Below are 23,877 nucleotides of genomic sequence, written 5' to 3' on the forward strand. Positions count from 1 at the left end.
TGTCCCACACAAAAAAACAAGCCCTCATACGGCCATATTGACAGAAAAATAAAAAGGTTATGGCTCTTGGAAGAAAAGGAGGAAAAAACAGAAAATAGCCTGGTCAGGGGTTAAAATAAATGTGCTGTCCTCAGAACAGGCATCAACACTAGATCAGTGGATGGATAGTTTTGCCCTAAGCAGTTGTTTTTGCTTCCATGTGTGTCCTCCCTACCGGCAATGATCCTGGAGAAGGTCTTCTCCTTGCCGTCGTCCTCGCAGTACACCAGGTGCACGCTGGCAGTGGAGGACACAGGTTGCCCCATGTTGGCTCCGTGGATGAGCTCTCGGGCGCTCTTCACCCTCAGGTTGGCCGTTCTTTCCCCAATCACAAAACTGATGGCGTCCATTAAGTTGGATTTTCCTGAATTGACCAAAAACAGTTTATTACTTCAGCTAAAACCGACACTAAAAAGAAATACCGCCTACTGGACTTCTGCCGCTTCTTTGCCTCCCTGGTCTCTTGACTACCTCTCCGCCATCAACTGCCTTCTCCTGCTGAAAGAGGAGGCGAGGAGACCGGTGGGGGACACCGGCAGTAGTGCGAGGAGACCGGTGGGGGACACCAGCAGTAGTGCGAGGAGACCGGTGGGGGACACCAGCAGTAGTGCGAGGAGACCGGTGGGGGACACCGGCAGTAGTGCGCGGTGGCGGAGGGTCCAGTAGGTATTTGTTCTTACATTTAAGACACCCATGAGCTCGTCTTTAAATATAGGTAGTGGACAGCCCATAAACCGTACCATCTCTGACAGCGGCATATAAATGGTGCTACTGCCTGGCACAATCATTCCAGCACCTCCCCGAGACGCTGATGGGTCACATCGACAGCCAGGGACCTTATAAAAGACTCAGTCGCTGCCATCTTAGCCTCCTATGAAGCCGAGTCTGCGGGTAAGCTGGACTGATAGAGGGTCTCATCGACCCAGACAGATATTAGGCTGTAAGCTAGGGTCAGGAGACCCACTGCCAGACCGGGTAATGTGCTCTGTATACGGACTGTGACATACTCATGTGTAAAGCTGGTATTAGGGAGGAATGGAAAAATACAGTTAAGAAAAAGGTTGGAAATAGTGATGAGCGAATATACTTGTTACTCGAGATTTCCCGTGCATGCTCGGGGGTCCTCCGAGTATTTTTTAGTGCTCGAAGATTTAGTTTTTATTGCCGTAGCTGAATGATTTACATCTGTTAGCCAGCATAAGTACATGTGGGGGTTGTCTGGTTGCTAGGGAATCCCCACATGTACTTTTACATCTGATATCCAGCATATCATCCAGCTGCGGCAAGAAAAACTAAATCTCCGAGCACTAAAAAATACTCGGAGGACACCCGAGCATGCTCGTGAAATTTCGAGTAACAAGTATATTCGCTCATCACAAGTTGGAAACATTTAAAAAAAGTTAAAAAAAAAAAAAAAATAAGTCTGGAAAAAAAAAAAAGGAGATTTGTTTACTTACCGTAAAATCTTTTTCTCCGAGCCAATCATTGGGGGACACAGACCGTGGGTGTTATGCTGCTTGCCACTAGGAGGACACTAAGTGATACAAAGAAAGTTAGCTCCTCCCCTGCAGTATACACCCTCCTGCTGGCCCTCAGCTAACCAGTTCGGTGCAAAAAAGCAGTAGGAGATCAGTAACAACATATTAGCTTACAGTATGTCATATTATATATGAGAGTATAGCATATCGGATTGTAAAAACAAGCATAAGCCAATACCAGGGTGGGAGCTGTGTCCCCCAATGATTGGCTCGGAGAAAAAGATTTTACGGTAAGTAAACAAAAATCTCCTTTTCTCCTACGCCTCATTGGGGGACACAGACCGTGGGACGTACCAAAGCAGTCCCTGGGTGGGGACAACATCAGATCAGGCTCTGTGTAACCGCTACTTACAAGTGCGCCACCGCGGCCTGCAGAGTCCGCCTGCCCAGACTCACATCTGTGGAAGTCTGGGAATTATAATGCTTCAAGAATGCATGCGGACTGGACGAATCCGCAAGCTTGCAGGCGTGTCTTGTTGACGCCTGGTGCCTGGAACCCACGATAGACGGGGAGATAGGCTGTCATCTAACACGGAAGGACTACTGGATGGTGAAAGAATACACCAGGCTAAATGGCCGATGGAAACGGCCAAACCCTTCCTGTAAAAGTCAGGAAGCCTTCCTCTTACCGTTAGGAAACCCAAGATACAGTGTCCAACCTTCGGAAGGACGCCGTCCTCAAGACATACCTACTCAGAGCACTTGCTCTGTCCGGAATATGGGGACCTCATTCCATCTTGTGGAGTGGTGCCAAAAAAGATGAGGGAAGAACTATGCCCTCATGACAGTAGTAATACAATACCACCTTGGTAACTAGGGACAGGGAAGGCTTGAGGACAACCTTGCCTTGAAGGAAATAAGAGAAAAAAGTCTGAAAAGACCCGTTAGCACCGAAGACTCGTCAGGATGAGGATATAGCCGAGAGAAAAGGGGGCAACCTTCCCTAATAGAATAGATCCCAATGATCTAACGGTATGCAATAGGGAAGAATTACATGTGAAAACATCCTGCGAGGTGGTCCCTACTTGCAGTTTTGTTGCAGAAAGACGAACTGCAAGCGAACTGACGTGGTCAATGCGGATTTCCGAGGATCACTGGGGCCCTTTCTGTTTCCGAAAAGCTTTCGGAAGTGGAAACTGGTACCACGGAATAACCGGAGCATGCAGTGCGAAGGCTCCTGGATCTCGAGGCCGAACAACAAACTCCAGTACACAGGCGATCAGTCAGGACGCCATCCGAACCACAACTGTAGAGCTCCAGTGAAGGCGGGTCTGATGGAATACTTCCGGTGAAGTTCCCACTCACTTGAGGTGAAACCCTGACGGCTAAATATGTTCGCAGCCCAGAGGTCTACTCCTGGGATATGTACTGCCAAGATCACCGAGTGATAGATCTTGGCCCATGTGAGTTACTTTGGCCATGGTGCTTGAACGTGGGTACTCGCTAGATGATTGACGTATGACACAGCCGTGGCGTTGTCCAATTGAATTCGGATGGGTTGACCCGCCATAAGGAGAGGACCTACTATAGGACTACCCTTGAGATCTCCAGAGCAATGATCGGGAGAAGAGAACTGGCATTGGAAGTTACTAGTAACCATGGAACCGGGCGAAAAAACTCCGGATGAAGAAGGAGCTCAGACTATCGTCTGAAAGGCTGCTTGACTTGCCGAAAACTAACGGAGCGAAGGAAAATGCTTCCATTGTTGTCTCCGTTTTATTTATTTATTTATTTATTTAATTTATTTTATTTTTATTTTTTTTTTGGAACCCTCCCAGCAAATCAAATGAAATGAGGGGATGAGTGAGCAAGAGCGCGAGCTCCCTGTTGAAAAACCATGACCTTGTCTGGGGGGAGATTTACCACCCTTCTGGAAGAATACTGGATCATCCTCAAAAAGGATATCTGCTGGGCTGGAAATGAGGAGTTGTCTAAGTCTAGCCACCAGCCCAGGTGAGAGGGTATCGCAAGTGATATAGACGACCTAGCGTAGTCCTGCAAGGGCGGGTAAACAGTCGGCCAAACAGGGCAGGACGACCACGCCTCTAGGTGCAAGATGACAGCCGCCATGACCCTTGCGAACACCCTGGATGCGGTCCAAAGAACAAGGTCGTAACTTAAATGCTGTTCACGAATGGAAAAGCAAAGGAATTTTTGAAGAGGTTAGACATCCCGAATGTCGATGGACGCCAGAAACTGCACCCTTTTTTGTTGAAGTAGTGGCTGAGCGGATGAGACTCCATTCGAAGAAGAAAAAGAACCTTGTGAAAAGATTGTTAGAAGTTTGAGGTCCGGGATCGGTCCTACTTCTCGTTCCCCTTTTTAGGAACCAAGAACCCTTAGATCTAGACTGTCCTGGACAACCCTTTCACTGTTGGTCGGGGCTGCGGGAACGTACGATTCTTCGTTAGTCTCCCGCTCAAAAATATGATTGACCAGTTGAACTGTCTTCAGGAAAGGGATACTGGTGTGAATCAAAATAGTTAAGGACTCCAAGCAGGAGACCGTTGCTCTAGCAATCCATGCGGCGGATAGGGAGGTTAAAGGGCTGGACCCGTAGCTGCCAAACGGAACAAACCAGATGTGCTATTTGACAGATCGTGGCATTTTTAATTGAGGACATATCGGGCAGGAATACTGGTAGGTAAACCACAGGAGATTGTACCCGGTTAATCTGCCGAGTGGCAGAATGCGCCGCTGCTTCCAGCAGGTCATTGCAGAGTTAAAAATTAGGAGCCTCGATCCACCATCCTCTTAACAAGGAAGTGGAGAGGGAACATTCGCCTACTTGCATCTTCTGTTAAATAGTGGTGATGCAGAGGGGGGTGCTCAGACGCCCGAAAAAAAGGGGTGCCTCTGTACATCCACAGAGTTCAGGTCTCCGGGTGGACAGGACAGGTTGTCTGGCGTTAGGCCTGGACCTTCGTGTGCCCATCTGTGGATGGTGTGGGGAAACCGGCGCCCTTTAAAGTGCCTGTCGCCCTTAAAAATCAGACCAGGCATAGCGTCCCACGTAGAGGCTTCTGTCCAGTGAATCGCCTATCCGGACTGGATGGCAAAAGCTCTACGAGGGAGTTTAGGCTGAGGAACTAGTTACACTGGGATAAACTGGGATCAGCGGCAGAGGGCTCCTCATTTATGACCAGTTTCGGTTTGGTCATAGTGCCCTCAAGACCAGGGAATACTGGTCGTGTGCCTTTAAGACCAGGGAATACTGGTCGTGTGCCTTAAAGACCAGGGAATACTGGTCGTGTGCCTTAAAGACCAGGGAATACTGGTCGTGTGCCTTTAAGACCAGGGAATACTGGTCGTGTGCCTTTAAGACCAGGGAATAATGGTCGTGTGCCTTTAAGACCGGGAAATACTGGTCGTGTGCCTTTAAGACCAGGGAATACTGGTCGTGTGCCTTTAGGACCAGGGAATGCTGGACGTGTGCGTTTAAAACCCGGGGATACTTACTGGTCCCGTGTCTTTAAAACCCGGGAATTCTGGTCACGCGCCTTTAAGACCAGGGAATACTGTTCACGCGCCTTTAAGACCAGGGAATACTGGTCACGTGCCTTTAAGACCAGGGAATACTGGTCACGTGCCTTTAAGACCAGGGAATAATGGTCGTGTGCCTTTAAGACCGGGAAATACTGGTCGTGTGCCTTTAAGACCAGGGAATACTGGTCGTGTGCCTTTAGGACCAGGGAATGCTGGACGTGTGCGTTTAAAACCCGGGGATACTTACTGGTCCCGTGTCTTTAAAACCCGGGAATTCTGGTCACGCGCCTTTAAGACCAGGGAATACTGTTCACGCGCCTTTAAGACCAGGGAATACTGGTCACGTGCCTTTAAGACCAGGGAATACTGGTCACGTGCCTTTAAGACCAGGGAATAATGGTCGTGTGCCTTTAAGACCGGGAAATACTGGTCGTGTGCCTTTAAGACCAGGGAATACTGGTCGTGTGCCTTTAGGACCAGGGAATGCTGGACGTGTGCGTTTAAAACCCGGGGATACTTACTGGTCCCGTGTCTTTAAAACCCGGGAATTCTGGTCACGCGCCTTTAAGACCAGGGAATACTGTTCACGCGCCTTTAAGACCAGGGAATACTGGTCACGTGCCTTTAAGACCAGGGAATACTGGTCACGTGCCTTTAAGACCAGAGAATACTGGTCATGTCCTGCGGGTTTAGGTAAAATCTCGCAGCGAACGAGAAGCGCCAATTCAGGGGGCGCAGCCACAGGCATGACGTGGGCGGAGCCTCGAAACTTCCATGAATAGGCCCCAGCCGGGGCGTAAATTTCTGCAGCCGGCGTCAGTGTAGAAGTTAGGGGTGGTCACCCGTTGCTCGAGAAAATTGAGCGCTTCCGCGTCAGGAGCTAAGTGCCAGGAAAAAATGCTAAGCCGCCTTGAGGCGACACAGTGCGCTTCTGGTGTGCGGACTACACATCGGCCGAAGCCGGGAGCTAAATTTTTTAGCCGGCTGGAGCGTTACCTCAGGGAGGTGGCCACAGGGAAGCCTGAGACTGCCTGTCAATATCCTGCTGCAGAAGCCCATTACTGGCAGGATCCACTTACCAACGGTGCGCGTCCCGGCATGGAGCCGCCGCGGATGTCAGTATTGCAGCGTGGACGGTGCAGGGATAGAGAGATAAACCTCAATCCATCATCCCCTTGTTAGGGAGGTGGAGAGGAACCGTCCGCCTCCTTGCGCCATCCGCTTTCACCGTGGTGGGATAGTGGGGGCTGCCCGGACCATGGAGGGGGGCTTCTGTATATCCACGAAGTTCAGCCCATCGGGACCATGAAGGCACCTTCGTCCCTGAAGGGGATTTCAACTGCGGCCTAGTCCGGCTGAAAAAACCGGGAACTAAATTTATGGAGCCTGCCGGTGGAGCGCGTCGGCGGGCCGCACGCCGAATGATTGCCGCTGGTGTACCGGCCAGTGGCACCCCCAGGACCGCATCTCCCACACAGTCAGCGTGAGGAAGAATGGCCCCCGAGATCTGCAGGGCGCCTCTCGTCCCAGACGAGAAGCGCCGATATAGGGGGCGGGGTTACGGCCATGGGAGGGATCTGCCCACTGCGGCCTACTCCAGCTGAGAAGCCGGGGACTAAATTTTCGGCCTGCCTGGCGATGCGCGGCGGCCGCAACGGAGCGACGCTAACCGCCGCAGTTTCCCGACTGCCGGCGCCTCTCTCCAGGGACTCTGCCGCAAGTACCGCCGGCGCCTGCCCATAGAGGCCACTGCGGCCTACTCCGGCTGAAAAGCCGGGGACTAAATTTCCGGCCTGCCCGGCGGTGTGCGGCGGCGCGGCCGCAAAGCGATCTGGAGCGCAGGAGGGGAACTCCTGATATACTCACAGTCCTGTAATGCAGGTCCCCCTGTACCTGCGCGCTCCATCCTCAACCTCTTCTCTCAATCCATCATCCCCTTGTTAGGTAGGTGGAGAGGTGGGCTCTGCCGCAAGTATGCAACGCCATGTGATGTGGGCCTTGTATGTCGGGCCCCCGGAGAGGAACATTAGAGCCAGGCTCTATGTGCTCGCCGTCTTGCAGGGGGAAGGGAGATCGGGACCAAAGATGGAAACCCGTCGCCCCAGTAAAAATTGGCGTGCTCCAACGTCGCAGGAGAGGGACGGGGAGGTATACTCGCCGTGCTCGCCTGTTGCTGGTTCGGGGGAGAGCGGGTCCCATAAAAAAGGATCCGTCGCCCCCTTCACTCCGTTGAATAAAAAATAAAAATTTACAGAAAAATAAAAATTAAAATTAAAATAAGAAAGTTGGGGTCTGAAAACAGACCCAAGTGCCTCCTACAGACACTAAGCAAGAACTGGTTAGCTGAGGGCCAGCAGGAGGGTGTATACTGCAGGGGAGGAGCTAACTTTCTTTGTATCACTTAGTGTCCTCCTAGTGGCAAGCAGCATAACACCCACGGTCTGTGTCCCCCAATGAGGCGTAGGAGAAATTACTGCATTTTTCAACTATAAGACGCACTTTTTCCCCTCCAAAAATGTGGAGGAAAATGGGGGGGGGTGCGTCTTATAGTCCGGATGTACCGGTTCTGGCTATGGTGTGGAGGTGGGGGAGCGGTTTTGGCGGAGCAGGGGGGTCACAGACGAAGGAGCTGGCTGCTGAGGCTAACTCTTGTGCCCACTGCTAAAGAGAAATGAATATTCCCTGCATTCCATGGCATCCTGGTATGCATGGCCCCATCCTTATTCTGGTATGATTGCCCCCAAACGCCATTCCTGGTATGCATGGCCCCATCCTTATGATTAGCCCCCACCCACGTCCTGGTATGCACGGCCCCATCAGAAAACATTTTTTAAAAAAAAATTATACTTACCTTCCTGCGCTCCCTCGCAGCGTCCTGTTCCGATGCCAGCAGCTGCTTTATGCTTGTAAGCAGCGCATGGCAGGAACGTCATGTGTTCACAAGCAGAGCACAGCTGCCGGAATACTGAGGCCATGTGCACACGTTGCCGTTTTTACTGCGGATCGGCAGCAGTTTTCCATGCGGTGTACAGTACCATGTAAACCTATGGAAAATAAAAACCGCTGTGCACATGCTGCGGAAAAAAACGAGTGGAAACGCAGCGGTTTATTTTCCGCAACATGTCAATTCTTTGTGCGGATTCCGCAGCGGTTTTACACCTGCTCCAGAATAGGAAACCGCAGGTGTAAACCCGCAGTAGAATCCGCACAAAAACCGCAGGAAAAACGCAGTGTTTTTGCCTGCGGATTTATCAAAATCAGTGCGGAAAAATCCGCACACCAGTCCGCAGCGTGTGCACATAGCCTCAATGCTCAGCACGCCGGGACTGTGTGCGCGCAAAGCAGTGAGTATTCATTTTTCTCCATCGAGCAGTGTCAGCTGGAGACTTCCTACCGCTGCCGGCGGTCACGTGTGCCGATACTTATTAATTCCTCTTAAGTATTGGCACACATGACCGCCGGCAGCAGTAGGAAGTCTCCAGCTGACACTGTGCTCGCTAGAGAGCAATGAATACTCACTGCGAGGGAGCGCAGGAAGGTAAGTATAATGGGTTTTTTTTGGTTTTCTGATGGGGCCGTGCATAGTACCAGGATAGGGGTGGGATCCAATCATAAGGATGGCGCTGTGTATACCAGGATGGTTTGCTAACCATAAGGATGGGACCATGCATACCAGGACGGGGATGGGGTCCTGCATACCAGGGTAAGGATGGGGCCATGCATACCAGGACGGGGATGGGGTCCTGCATACCAGGGTAAGGATGGGACCATGCATACCAGGACGGGGATGGGGTCCTGCATACCAGGGTAAGGATGGGACCATGCATACCAGGACGGGGATGGGGTCCTGCATACCAGGGTAAGGATGGGGCCATGCATACCAGGACGGGGATGGGGTCCTGCATACCAGGGTAAGGATGGGGCCATGCATACCAGGACGGGGATGGGGTCCTGCATACCAGGGTAAGGATGGGGCCATGCATACCAGGACGGGGATGGGGTCCTGCATACCAGGGTAAGGATGGGGCCATGCATACCAGGACGGGGATGGGGTCCTGCATACCAGGGTAAGGATGGGACCATGCATACCAGGACGGGGATGGGGTCCTGCATACCAGGGTAAGGATGGGGTCATGCATACCAGGACGGGGATGGGACCATGCATACCAGGACGGGGATGGGACCATGCATACCAGGACGGGGATGGGGTCCTGCATACCAGGGTAAGGATGGGACCATGCATACCAGGACGGGGATGGGGTCCTGCATACCAGGGTAAGGATGGGGCCATGCATACCAGGACGGGGATGGGGTCCTGCATACCAGGGTAAGGATGGGACCATGCATACCAGGACAGGGATGGGGTCCTGCATACCAGGGTAAGGATGGGACCATGCATACCAGGACGGGGATGGGGTCCTGCATACCAGGGTAAGGATGGGACCATGCATACCAGGGTAAGGATGGGACCATGCATACCAGGACGGGGATGGGGTCCTGCATACCAGGGTAAGGATGGGACCATGCATACCAGGACGGGGATGGGGTCATGCATACCAGGACGGGGATGGGGTCCTGCATACCAGGGTAAGGATGGGACCATGCATACCAGGACAGGGATGGGGTCCTGCATACCAGGGTAAGGATGGGACCATGCATACCAGGACGGGGATGGGGTCCTGCATACCAGGGTAAGGATGGGACCATGCATACCAGGGTAAGGATGGGACCATGCATACCAGGACGGGGATGGGGTCCTGCATACCAGGGTAAGGATGGGACCATGCATACCAGGACGGGGATGGGGTCCTGCATACCAGGGTAAGGATGGGACCATGCATACCAGGACGGGGATGGGGTCCTGCATACCAGGGTAAGGATGGGACCATGCATACCAGGACGGGGATGGGGTCCTGCATACCAGGGTAAGGATGGGGCCATGCATACCAGGACGGGGATGGGGTCCTGCATACCAGGGTAAGGATGGGGCCATGCATACCAGGACGGGGATGGGGTCCTGCATACCAGGGTAAGGATGGGACCATGCATACCAGGACGGGGATGGGGTCCTGCATACCAGGGTAAGGATGGGGTCATGCATACCAGGACGGGGATGGGACCATGCATACCAGGACGGGGATGGGACCATGCATACCAGGACGGGGATGGGGTCCTGCATACCAGGGTAAGGATGGGACCATGCATACCAGGACGGGGATGGGGTCCTGCATACCAGGGTAAGGATGGGGCCATGCATACCAGGACGGGGATGGGACCATGCATACCAGGGTAAGGATGGGGTCCTGCATACCAGGGTAAGGATGGGGTCCTGCATACCAGGGTAAGGATGGGACCATGCATACCAGGGTAAGGATGGGAACATGCATACTAGGACGGGGTCCTGCATACCAGGACGGGGTCCTGCATACCAGGACGGGGATGGGGTCCTGCATACCAGGGTAAGGATGGGACCAAGCATACCAGGACGGGGATGGGGTCCTGCATACCAGGGTAAGGATGGGGCCATGCATACCAGGACGGGGATGGGACCAAGCATACCAGGACGGGGATGGGGTCCTGCATACCAGGGTAAGGATGGGACCAAGCATACCAGGACGGGGATGGGGTCCTGCATACCAGGGTAAGGATGGGACCATGCATACCAGGACGGGGATGGGGTCCTGCATACCAGGGTAAGGATGGGACCAAGCATACCAGGACGGGGATGGGGTCCTGCATACCAGGGTAAGGATGGGACCAAGCATACCAGGACGGGGATGGGGTCCTGCATACCAGGGTAAGGATGGGACCATGCATACCAGGACGGGGATGGGGTCCTGCATACCAGGATGGGGTCCTGCATACCAGGGTAAGGATGGGGCCATGCATACCAGGACGGGGATGGGGTCCTGCATACCAGGACGAGATGGGGGACCCTGCATACCAAGATGGCGACAAGGGGGGCATGCATTCCAGGATAAGGATGGGGCCATGCATACCGGGATGAGGGAGCTGTGGATATCAGACGCTGTAAAGAAAATGTAAAAAGTTGGAACTGCCGGTTTTCGCTCCCTGCTTCACCGAAACTATACAAATCGTCCCATGATCCTCAAAATGGTAACTAAAAATAACCCTGCGCCCTCGTACGTCCATGAATGGAAAAATTTAAAAATGGCTTAAGGGGAAGAAAAAAACATGAAAGAGTGAAAACTGTCACAGACACTCCACCTAATTAAAGGGGAGCTCCATCATACATGACACTATGGCAACAGGTCACTGACTGGAATACAAGATGGCGCCCAGAGGGTGAGGCTGTGGCGCCGCCACCAGAGGGCGCTAGACGGGGACACCGTTACCTGAACCGTTAGGGCCGATTATACAATTGAACCTTTTGAAGGGCCCTATGATCCGCCGGCCCCGCCAGGACTTAAAGTCCTCCAGTACGAGGAGGTGGAGGAAGCCCATGGCTGCGGACAGTCAGCAACTGTGCCACACCTTCCCGCCAAAGCGCCGCGGACAACGGTGACGTCACGCGTCTTCTTCATCCACAGCGCGCATGCGTCACCACAGCTACCGGAAGTCCCCAACTCCTAGCAACCGAGTTCTTGGTTTCCAAGGAGACGTGATGCTGCTGAGTGAGAAGGGAAAAAGGCGACATGTACGAGCAGGAGCGGGCAGAGGCCGCCGTGCTGCAGAGGAGGAGGCATGCCGAGCAGCAGAGGCAGAGCCGGGTGTTTGACACCAGAGCCAGGACCATTGGGGTGAGGAAGGACCCCCTCTAAGCTGCAAAGCTTTGTTTACGGCAGTGCTGCAAAATGAGTCAGGATCCTGGAAAAGCTGGATGGCTACGTGTCCACAGACTTCAGCAGCCGAGGTCGTATATCTACGTCCCCCCAACTGATGAGACGCTGTGGACCAGACCCCCCCCCCATGTGTACAGACCCCAGAGTGGTGGCACTTTCCTGTGTGCAGACCCTCCATATTTACACCTCCCCTTTAAGTAGACCCCAGTCCAGACCCCAGACTATAAATGCTCCTGTATTCAGACCCAACCCCTCCTGTTTACAGATCCGAGACCACCACCCCTGCAGACCAGACCCCTTCCTTTAATATATACCTCCCTCCCGAATATTAACAGACCCCCATATTTATAAACTGTCCTTTTTTACAGATCCAAGAACCAGACCCCCCCCCTTTATACAGAGCCCAGACCACCACCCCTTCCTGTTTACAGAACTCCCATATTTAGAGACCCCTCATGGTGATAGACACCCTCTGTTTACAGACCCCATACCAGCCCCGTCCTTCATACAGACCCCATACCAGCCCCCTCCTTTATACAGACCCCATACCAGCCCCCTCCTTTATACAGACCCCATACCAGCCCCGTCCTTCATACAGACCCCATACCAGCCCCCTCCTTTATACAGACCCCATACCAGCCCCCTCCTTTATACAGACCCCATACCAGCCCCCTCCTTTATACAGACCCCATACCAGCCCCGTCCTTCATATAGACCCCATACCAGCCCCCTCCTTCATACAAACCCCATACCAACCCCCTCCTTTATACAGACCCCATACCAGCCCCCTCCTTTATACAGACCCCATACCAGCCCCCTCCTTCATATAGACCCCATACCAGCCCCCTCCTTTATACAGACCCCATACCAGCCCCCTCCTTTATACAGACCCCATACCAGCCCCCTCCTTCATATAGACCCCATACCAGCCCCCTCCTTTATACAGACCCCATACCAGCCCCTCCTTTATACAGACCCCATACCAGCCCCCTCCTTCATATAGACCCCATACCAGCCCCCTCATTTATACAGACCCCATACCAGCCCCCTCCTTTATACAGACCCCATACCAGCCCCCTCCTTCATATAGACCCCATACCAGCCCCCTCCTTCATATAGACCCCATACCAGCCCCCTCCTTCATACAAACCCCATACCAACCCCCTCTTTTATACAGACCCCATACCAGCCCCCTCTTTCATATAGACCCCATACCAGCCCCCTCCTTCATACAGACCCCATACCAGTCCCCTCCTTCATACATACCCATAAGAGCCCCCTCCTTCATATAGACCCCATACCAGTCCCTCCTTCATACATACCCATAAGAGCCACCTCCTTCATATAGACCCCATACCAGCCCCCTCCTTCATACATACCCATAAGAGCCCCCTCCTTCATATAGACCCATAAGAGCCACCTCCTTCATATAGACCCCATACCAGCCCCCTCCTTCATACAGACCCCATACCAGCCCCCTCCTTCATACATACCCATAAGAGCCCCCTCCTTCATACATACCCATAAGAGCCCCCTCCTTCATACATACCCATAAGAGCCCCCTCCTTCATATAGACCCCATACCAGTCCCTCCTTCATACATACCCATAAGAGCCACCTCCTTCATATAGACCCCATACCAGCCCCCTCCTTCATACAGACCCCATACCAGCCCCCTCCTTCATACATACCCATAAGAGCCCCCTCCTTCATACATACCCATAAGAGCCACCTCCTTCATATAGACCCCATACCAGCCCCCCTCCTTCATACAGAACCCATACCAGCCCCCTCCTTCATACATACCCATAAGAGCCACCTCCTTCATATAGACCCCATACCAGCCCCCTCCTTCATACAGACCCCATACCAGCCCCCTCCTTCATACATACCCATAAGAGCCACCTCCTTCATACATACCCATAAGAGCCACCTCCTTCATATAGACAACAAACCAGCCCCCTCCTTCATACAGACCCCATACCAGTCCCCTCCTTCATACATATCCAGCTATTAGGGTATGATGAGAGTTGTAGTTTCCTAAAAGCTTGAAAGTTGCTGGCCGCTTTATTTTGTCATAATCAGTAGAGGGCGCCAGTAATCTGTATGATGCGGACCCACAGGATGTCACTTTTTTTTTTTTCCTTTTTGGGCTAGAAGTCGCCTTCTTGTCCGTGCTGCCGTGGGAGAAATCCTGACTTAAGGGGTCATATTCATGAAATATCGCTGCTTTTATTTTCCCAGGTGGATACGGAGGCCTTGGACTCTCAAGTGCACGACAAAAAGATCCAGAAAGAGATTGAAAACAAGCGTCAGGAGGCGTTCGGTACGTGAAGAGTTTCACCACCTGATCTACACATTGATGTTTTGCCGGACCCGGTGCATCAGGTGGACCAGATCCCTGAGGTTCCACCTCCTACCTGACGGCATCTGTGGTTCTTCTGATTAGCCGGGCTGGTGCGTCATCATCGCTGCAGTGGGACGGCTAATCAGAAGAAGAGCTGCGGATGCCATCAATGGACGATCACTGCTTCAAGTCCCCTAAGGGGACTATTAAAGAAAGTAAAACGTGGGGGGAAAAAAAAATAAAAGTTCAAATTAATCTCCTTTTGTCCCATTGAAAATAAAACAATAAAAAAATTCACATATTTGTTATCGCCGCATTCAGAAAAGTCCGATTTATCAAAATATAAAATAAAGTAATCCGATTGGTAAAGGGCGTAACGAGAAAAAAAATAAAGCCAGAATTACCTTTTTTTGGCAGTTGCAACATTACAATAAAATACAATAAAACATCATATCTACCCCAAAATGGTATCAATAAAAACGTCAGCTCGGCGCGCAAAAAATAAGCCCTTATCCGACCCGAGATCATGAAAGATGGAGACGCTACCGGACTCTGAAAATGGCGATAAGAACAAAAAAAATTTTCTGATTATTTTTCATCACTTAAATAAAAAAAAAGAACCTAGACATGTTTGGTGTCTATGAACTCGCAATGACCTGGAGAATCATAACGACAGGTCAGATTTAGCATTTAGTGAACATGGTAAATAAAATACCCAAAAAACAATTGTGAAATTGGACTATTTTTGCAAATTCACCGCACTTATAGTTGTTTAGTACACTATATGGTAAAATCAATGGTGTCATTCAAAAGTACAACTCGTCCCGCAGAAAACAATCCCTCATACGGCGATATTGATGGAAATATAAAAAAAAGTTGTGGCTCTGGGAAAAAGAGGTGTTAAAAATGGAAAATGGCCTGAGGTGAAAGGGTTAATAAAGTATGTTGCAAAAAATAAAATATAAGGGGTGTAATGAAAACGCTTTAAAATAAGAGTCCGTATCTAACACAAGGGAAGTCAGGGGGAAACTGCCATAAGTATGGGGGAATGGACTTCGATTATGGGGTGCAGTGACGAGACCCAGCATAGTCAGCTCTGACCCCGTTGGGCCATGGTGGGATGGGAGCATTCGGTATTCACGTCCTTTCCCTTTAATTTCCAGATGCACAGATGGTGCAAAACGACCAAACTCTCCGCTTACTGGACCAGCGGCAAAAGGACGACATCAGGAACCTGAACGCGGTCATCAACGAGTTCAGACTCCAGTACCAGAAGAAGGAAGACCGGCGAGAATACGACCTGTACGACCCACTGGCCTTAAAGAAAGATCTGCCCCCGCGAGTGTCTGATGACGACCCCCGCTGCAGTGTGTCCGGGGTCCAGCGGCTGATGGGAGAGGATCTGACGGAGAAGAACCGGAAAAAAGAACAGCAAAATCAGCTCCGAGAATGGTCCTTCCAGCAGCAGCACGTGTGGGCCAAAGCCTTGGAGGACCAGAGGTTTGCAGGTGAGAAGAAGACAGGCTGGGGGGTCTGCAGATTCGGGGTTGGGGGGGAACATTGCCTATTCACAGTTCTCATGGGTGGGATGTGTTTGGGTGCCCCCCTCTGCACTGTACCCCTTATAAGATTATTCCACATCCCTAATTCTCACCTCCCCCCATAGAAAGCCTCTACGACAAAACGAGACTGGAACTTGACCAGAAGGCGACGGAGTTGCAGAAGATGGAAGAACAAGTGAAGCGAGAGATGTGCATCTTCACCAAAGAATTCAACAGAGCTCAGGTAAGGCGCCGACGGGGGGCTCTGCGGCTAATATTGGTCTATGTGGGCATACAGGGGCTAGTGACTGACACTGGGGGGCTACCATTGGTATAGGGATGCATTGGGTGGTACACATTCATGCCCCCCACGAGGCGTCTTCTCCTGGGTCCACATTGGTTAACGTTTCCCGGCATGCAGTGCACTCACCCTCTATAATCAGCGCCTCCAGCTCATCGTAAACCTTAAGTGTTTCCGCATGCTCATTACCGACTCGCAGAGCTGGAACTGAAGATCCGAGACTTCCATGGAAACATTCCCGGCTAATTACCAGCCCTTCATCCTCCCCACTAACGATCAGAGATCTTCCTCTTAGGGCCGCTGCGGAGAGTTTACTCCATCGTTGAGTCAAGAAATCGACGTCTTGTAGACACAAGCGAATCATCTGATGACTTTGAAGTCGGCGTTTACAGAGAAAGAATCATCTCTTAACTCATCTAAAGTCAAAAATACTTCACAAGTAGCACAATTCCATTCATCACCCCGTATTGTGTATACAGCCCCTCTGCAGAGCTATGATCAGACTGCAGACGATCAGTCGTTACCTGGTCCCTCCATCCCCGGCATCCTGGTGACGGGCGTCACATTAAAAATCTCTTACCATTTTGTGTATACAGCTACACTGCAGTTTGAAGTTTCTAGTCCTTAGATTGATAGATTAGATGGCAGCACCCTTGTCCAGCTGCCGGGTCAGTAGTCCGTGGCCAATGGACGGAAGCCCTGAAGGCCTCGTCCTACTTGCCAGTATCTCCAACTATTTTGATTGGTAGATCTGGTGCGACAACAAGGAAGCTAGTAATCAGAAAAGTCAATCTTTGCATTGTGTGTCTGTGTGTGCCACACTAAGCATGGAGAACAGAAAGATGAGAAGAGAACTGTCTGAGGACTTGAGAACCAAAACTTTTGAACAATATCAACAATCTCAAGTCCCAGGTTACAAGTCCATCTCCAGAGATCTTGATGTTCCGTTATCCACGGTGCCCAATATAATCAAGAAGTTTACAACCCATGGCACTATAGCTAATCTCCCTGGACGTGAACAGCAGAGAAAAATTGATGAAAGGTTGCAACGCAGGATAGTCCGGATGGGGAATAAGCAGCCCCAATCAAGTTCCAAAGAAATTCAAGCTGTCCTGCAGGCTCAGGGTGCATCAGTGTCAGCATGAACTATCTGTCCACATTTGAAAGAAATGAAACGCTATGGCAAAAGACCCAGCGGCACCCTGCTGATGACACAGAGACATAAAAAAGCTACACTGCAGTTTGCCAAAATGTACGTCAGTAAGCCAAAGTCCTTCTGGGAAAGCATCTTGTGGACATATGAGACCAAGAAAGAGCTTTTTGGTAAAGCGCATCATTCTACTGTTTACTTAGTAGGCCTCATTCCGTTTTCAGTAAAGAACACAGTACCTACAGTCAAATATGGTGGAGGTTCATAGATGTTCTGGGTTCATTTTGCTGCCTCTGGCATGGGGTGGCTTGACTGTGTGCAAGGTATGATGAAATCTGAAGATTACCAAAGGATTGTAGGTCGCAATGTAGTGCGCAGTGTTAGGAAGCTGAGTTTACGTCCTAGGTCATGGGTGTTCTATCAGGTGAATGACCCCCAAACATACTTCAATAAGACCCTAGAAACAAAGTTCTGGAGAGTTCTCAGGTGGCAACAATGCGTCCGGATCTAAATCCCATTGATCACCTGTGGAGAGATCTTAAAATTGCTGTTAGGAGAAGACGCCTTCACATATAAGAGATGTCTAAATTTCTTTTTGTGTCTTGTGTGTGTGTATATATATATATATATATATATATATATATATATATATATATATATACCATGTTACAATGCACGTTTCTGCAGACAATACATCAATATTTATTTATACCCTTACATTATACTCAGGCTGAAGAGTCTTTAGAAAGAAAAAAGCTACAGAAACAACTAGAAGAAGAAGAGAACTCGGTGGAGATCTCCAACAGTACTGGTGGGGACCTTCTCTCGGAGGACCCCGCACAGGCCGCCAGCGCCTTTGGCCCTCACCGCGTGACTACCGATCGCTGGAAGGGAATGAGCCCCGAGCAGCTGAAGGAAGTGACCGGTGTCCAGCAGCTGCAGATCCAGGAGAAGATGGTACGGAGGTGCGCGGGGGGCTACGCTGGGGGCAATCGGGGGGTCCTAATAATGGAATCCCTCCACAGAGACTAAAGGAGGAAGAGCGGCAGAGAGAAGCGGAGTGGGACAGGAGGAGGGCTCAGGAGGCCCGGGCCATGGTTCTCCTGGAACGGCAGCAAAAACGGCAAGAGCGGGAACTCCGCAAGGAACAGGATCACATCAACCTGCAGCTGGTCCAGGCACATAAAGCCCAGTGAGTAGCGCTACAACCCAATGAAGGTGCATATTTCTCCCAAACTAGTGTCACAGGTGAATACAGATGAGCTGCAGCACCAGATACAGCCTATAGAGGGACATGGCACAAATTTGTTTCGTTTTTTAATAACATCCCCTTTAAATTTTAAAGGGGGGGGTTAAACCGGGCCGGCTGTTATAACCAAACATAGTCCTATTTGGCCTAGGTGAAGCAATTTGAAAGGCTGGATTAAAAAAAAAAGTCTAATACATTTTCTGTATACAGCCCTTATACAGACCTATGTGTTTCCATGGTGACATGTTTCAAACAAACTCTACCAGAAGGCTGTTAACAAAACGTTGGGGGGGGGGGAAATGGAAAGAAGTTTCCTTTCCTGGGAATTACTACATAGGGTTTGATTATTAGTCTTGGGGGGGACACATAAATCACTGCGGGTCCAGCTTGAAAATCTCCAAGTGATCAGCTGCAATCAGCAGAAAAGCTCTGGACTTTCCTGCAGCGGCCACTACAGGGCAAAGGTGGTATTACATAATCGGATGGATGGGTCGCTCTTCGTTAGCACCCCTCCTTCTCTAGGACAACCCCTTTAATAATTAGATCTTGATCAATTATGACCCTCATCTCTCTCATTTCCAGGAAGAACTACATCGACAAAGAAGTTTTTTCCAACGCTCCGACAGATGAATATTTTGATCAGTTCAACACCACCAGCCGATGAAAATGGAGATTGAAAGCAGCGTAACAGATCTCTCTTTACATTCTTTTAACCCTTCCTTTCTCATTGTTCCAATGCATCTGAGCAACTTTGTAAGTAACCGTAATGAGAAAAATCCCCTGTCGTTTCGTGTATGCAGCTCCTGTGCATTCCCATGCCACAACAACTAGCAGCCACGCTCCCTGTCTTTCTTCCTTAAAGGGGAAGTACCAAGTTTGGAAACCATCCCGTACCCGTAGGATAGAGGTCTCGCCGCTGGGGTCCGTACCGATCCCCAGAACATGGGGGGAAAGGGGGCTTTTGTGGTCGATCATTTGCACTTCTGCGCTCTACTTTCCAATTGACTGGAGCGGAAGGTGGGCTCCATTCTTGGATCCGAGCAGTAAGACCCCCAGCGATTTGGAAATTATCCCTCCTATCCTCTTAAAATGTTTTCTAACATATATTAGTAAAAAAAAAAACAATATGGCTGCAGGATCAGACTACGCAGGGTTTGTTTTGTAGTCTGTTACCACGGAGACGTATAGCTCTGCCTAGGAGCTGTGGACACAAATCAATAGGAGGTTTTAATTAGGATTATAAAAAACTATACTTAGTTTTGTTTTTTGGGGGGGATTTTATTCTAAATAACGATACCTTGATTTGCAGTGGGGGGGTCTAGTGAGCTACTGGTTTCTGTTTGAGAATCTTAAAAGTGTCGTCTCTTTAGCTTAAATGGGTAAAATTGCAACACATGCAGCGAAACAAATCTCCAGATATATATTTTAATTCTATAGTTTACTGCTTGTTGCCTTGGTTACCGACCACCTCTGCCGTCTATCAGCAGTGACTAGTCACCTAGGCACAAAGCACAGTGTAAGCTGAAGCGCACTGTTAGTGCCCCATCCCTGCCAGCTTCAGTCCCCCTGTTCTCCATTGGAGTGCACGCGTTTCGGCACGTCTGCGTCAACCAATCAGGAGCACACCCTCCTCCCTTGACAATGGGTTCTTTCTTAGGACTCTCATTTACTGCGAGTCTGATGCCCTGAAGATGCCTCCATGTCAGTGTAATAGCCACTGATTTCTATAGCCATGTAATACTTCAACTCGCCTGCGGGAGTGCTGTAGGGAAATTGAATCCTTTTTTTTTTTGTCCAGTCTGTAATACATTAATAAAAGTATAAAATATGTAAAAATATATATTGTATGATAAATAATATAAAAATCTGTGTTTCGTAACCCCCCGGTTTGGAGACGACTCAGGCTGTTTTTGTGTCTTGGGGTTGCGGTTTCTGATCAGCATCCCACTGACTTTTTATAAGTCATCTCCGGGTCTGCGGCCAGATATCAGCGGGGTCTCATCAGCCGACGTCGGAGTTCTACTAAGGCAGCTTTGATCCTTTTACATGCAGACCGGGATCACAAACATTTTTACTGTCGGAATCTGGGTCACTCGGCTCGTAAGTAAATATCTTTTATCCTGTTAAGACATAAACAGATTTCTTTTAACTCTTTCTACTAAGGTTTATTAAAGGAACACTCCGAATAAAACCGTTTGGTTGTGTTAATCAGTGCAGGACCCTAGGGGGCGGGGCTCATCACAGGGCTTCTCTCATTGGTGTTCCATTCCCCGCCCCTTCTGGTCCTGCACTGATACATTGTATTCATTTTTCCCTGTTATTTTGAACGTGTCGTCCGATCTGTGGGCGGCGTCAGAAGAATGATGGGCAGATTTGTGGGAAAAGATTCAGTTTTTCACATTTTTATTCTCTGCCCTTTTGGAGTCCAGTGGGCGGTCCTTCTCTTTGATTAAGGCCGCCCACTGGACTCACAATAAGAATACATTAAAAATAGGTTTGCTTGTTCAATCAGACCGGTTTCCTTTTTTACTAAATGCATCCCCAAAAATATCCTGATAGGTGCTGACTAGCCAGCAATCACCTATTCTTTGTTGAAAAATGCAGTGTAAAGCATGGCGTAAGGAAACTGTCAGCAGCCTGAGACCCTGACAACATGAAAAAAATTAGCCAGCAGTTGAGTTTTGACTCACACAGACTCCAACAGACAATGTATATAGACCAGAGTCACATATAACTTATATACAGGGACCTTCTCTTTGGGGGTAACTGATAACACATTGGTCTGCATGGGAGCTGTGTATAGAAAACGGCAGGGGACTTTTCATTGTACAGAAACACATAGGTCTACATTTGAGCTGTAAGCATAAAAATGGTAAGGGAATTTTTCATTACACACCAACACATACAGAGGGGGAAAAAAAGTATTTAGTCAGCCACCAATTGTGCAAGTTCTCCCACTTAATAAGATGAGAGAGGCCTGTAACTGACATCATAGGTAGACCACAACTATGAGAGACAAAATGAGAAAACAAATCCAGAAAATCACCTCGTCTGACTTGATAAGATTTATTTTGAAAATTATGGTGGAAAATAAAGTATTTGGTCATGTAAGATTTCTGGCTCTCACAGACCTGTAACTTCTTCTTTGAGGGGCTCCTCTGTCCTCCACTCATTACCTGTAGTAATGGCGCCTGTTTGTTATCAGTATAAAGGACTCCTGTCCACAACCTCAAACAGTCTGACTCCAAACTCCACTATGGTGAAGACAGAATGCTGAGTTGCATCCAAAGAACACCATACCTACTGTGAAGCATGGGGGTGGCAACATCATGCTTTGTGGCTGTTTCTCTGCAAAGGGACCAGGACGACTGATCCGTGTACATGAAAGAATGAATGGGGCCATGAGATTTTGAGTGCAAACCTCCTTCCATCAGAAACGGCATTGAAGATGAAACGTGGATGGGTCTTTCAGCATGATAATGATCCCAAGCACACCGCCAGGGCAATGATGGAGTGGCTTCATAAGAAGCATATGAAGGTCCTGGAGTGGCCTAGCCAGTCTCCAGATCTCAACCCTATAGAAAACCTTTGGAGGGAGATGAAAGTCTGTGTTGCCCAGTGACAGGCCCAAATCATCACTGCTCTAGAGGAGATCTGCATGGAGGAGTGGGCCAACATACCACCAACAGTGTGTGGCAACCTTGTGAAGACTTACAGAAAATGTCTGACCTCTGTCATTCCAACAAAGGAGATATAACAAAATATTGAGATGAACTTTTGTTAATGACCAAATCCTTATTTCCCACCATAATTTGCAAAATAAATCTTACCAAATCAGACAAGGTGATTTTCTGGATTTGTTTTCTCATTGTGACTCTCATAGTTGTGGTCGACCTATGATGTCAATTACAGGCCTTTCTCCTCTTTATAAGTGGGAGAACTTGCACAATTGGTGGCTGACTAAATACTTTTTTCCCCACTGTAGGTCTGTATTGGAGCTGTATACACAAAACGGTAGGAGATTTTTCATTTTATGGGGACACATTGGTCTGTGTTGGAGCTGTGTACACAAAACGGTGGGGTATTTTTTATGAACGTATTATCTGAGCTGCACTGACATCTGCCATTCATTTTCCTATATCCCCCTAGTAAAACCCACAACTCATAAAATACCAAGACATCGACATAAGGACAAAAGTTACGATATTCCAGGAAAGATAAAATCATAGAAACGAAGCAACTAAACCTATAAAGTGCTTTGTCGGAAAATTGGCTTTTAACTTTTTTTTTCTAAAATTTTGGAAATTGCTGATTTTTACTCCTATAAATGGAGATACCATAACTGGGGGCACAACGTCGGTCCGTCTCCGGCCCAGAAAAGTGTTCTCATTCTTGGCAAAGTGTAGAGGTTACAAGCTTTCCGAATGTCACCACAGACGTACAAGAAGCGCCAGATCCTCACTATCAATCTGCTTTACAATGTACAGGAAGAGAAAGGATGAAGAGAAGCAGAAGCACGGGATGGGGCATTACGGGTTAGAAAATCAATAGAAAGTTGCCTTTAAGGAGGAGCAGTCACTTGTCATAACTGTGTAATTGTTTAACCTGGGATAAATGCCTCCGTTCTCCTGAATCCGGCGATGTCTTTCTTTTCTCCCTGCGCCTCTCCGTTCCCGAGATATGGCCCCTTCTGTTACATATATAAATCGGGTCCTTTAGCCAAGTGGGTGTTGCCCCTTAAACTGTTCTTTGTGGGCGTGCTCTTTAGAACCACGCCCATTTGTTAGCAAGACAAGATTTCTATACAGAGAAGAAGGGGCAATATCTCAGGAACGGAGAGGCGCAGGAAGAAAAGAAAGACATCGCCGGATTCAGGAGAACAGCGGCATTTACACCAGGTACAAAATGACATATTTAGGATAAGTGACAGATCCTCTTTAAGCTTGAGTTAAAGGGAATGGATCATCTTTAAGTATATATTGATACACCTTTATTATCTTTACATGATAAAATGACAAGTCAGTAAGCAACCTATTGATTTCTTTTGGAGAGTGTGGATACCATTCTTGTGACAGCATAGTGAGCATGCTCTGACGGCGTAGTGAGGATGCTCTGTGACAGCGCAGTGAGCATGCTCTGTGACAGCGCAGTGAGCATGCACTGTGATGGCGTAGTGAGCATGCTCTGATGGCGTAGTGAGCATGCACTGTGATGGCATAGTGAGCATGCTCTGTGATGGCGTAGTGAGCATGCTCTGAAGGCGTAGTGAGCTTGCGCTGTGACGAAGTGAGCATGCTCTGTGATGGCGTAATAACTATGACAGCATAGTGAACATGCTCTGTAACCATGTGAGGAGCATGTTCCGTGACCGTGTAAGGAGCATGCTCTGTGATCGTGTAAGGAGCATGCTCTGTGACAACGTA

The 23,877-nt window shown here is 49.5% G+C and overlaps 2 protein-coding genes across 5 annotated transcripts in view; one reads left to right on the plus strand and one right to left on the minus strand.

Moving 5' to 3' along the window:
• Positions 1-11,621, minus strand: part of SMC1B (structural maintenance of chromosomes 1B) — a 49,836-nt gene extending 38,215 nt beyond the window's left edge. For all 3 annotated transcript variants that reach the window (XM_077266630.1, XM_077266629.1, XM_077266631.1), the window contains exons 1-2: positions 11,420-11,621; positions 215-403 (exon numbers count right to left, since the gene is read on the minus strand). In XM_077266630.1, the coding sequence (XP_077122745.1) occupies positions 215-403; positions 11,420-11,528 (298 nt within the window). In that variant the 5' untranslated portion in view covers positions 11,529-11,621. The remainder of the gene's footprint in view (positions 1-214; positions 404-11,419) is intronic.
• RIBC2 (RIB43A domain with coiled-coils 2) lies at positions 11,605-23,036 on the plus strand. 2 transcript variants are annotated; one of them, XR_013215926.1, is made up of 8 exons: positions 11,605-11,824; positions 14,111-14,192; positions 15,377-15,721; positions 15,880-15,998; positions 17,935-18,162; positions 18,231-18,397; positions 19,037-19,207; positions 22,604-23,036. XR_013215926.1 is itself a non-coding variant. In XM_077266634.1 (7 exons), the coding sequence occupies exons 1-7, from the start codon at positions 11,720-11,722 to the stop codon at positions 19,116-19,118; spliced, it is 1,128 nt and encodes a 375-aa protein (XP_077122749.1). In that variant the 5' UTR covers positions 11,606-11,719; the 3' UTR covers positions 19,119-20,337. The 2 variants fall into 2 exon arrangements, 1 of the variants encoding a protein (XP_077122749.1); XM_077266634.1 differs by lacking the exon at positions 22,604-23,036 and having other exon boundaries at positions 11,606-11,824; positions 19,037-20,337.
• Positions 23,037-23,877: the final 841 nt, after the last annotated feature.

This window comes from Ranitomeya variabilis, chromosome 5 (genome assembly GCF_051348905.1).
Source record: "Ranitomeya variabilis isolate aRanVar5 chromosome 5, aRanVar5.hap1, whole genome shotgun sequence".
Taxonomy (NCBI): Eukaryota; Metazoa; Chordata; class Amphibia; order Anura; family Dendrobatidae; genus Ranitomeya; species Ranitomeya variabilis.

Coding starts and splice junctions, on each gene's coding strand:
- RIBC2 (XM_077266634.1), top strand. CDS start 11,720: ATGTACGAGCAGGAGCGGGCAGAGGCCGCCGTGCTGCAGAGGAGGAGG. Junction 18,163..18,230: donor TGCAGATCCAGGAGAAGATG/GTACGGAGGTGC, acceptor ATCCCTCCACAG/AGACTAAAGGAGGAAGAGCG. Junction 18,398..19,036: donor GTCCAGGCACATAAAGCCCA/GTGAGTAGCGCT, acceptor TCTCATTTCCAG/GAAGAACTACATCGACAAAG.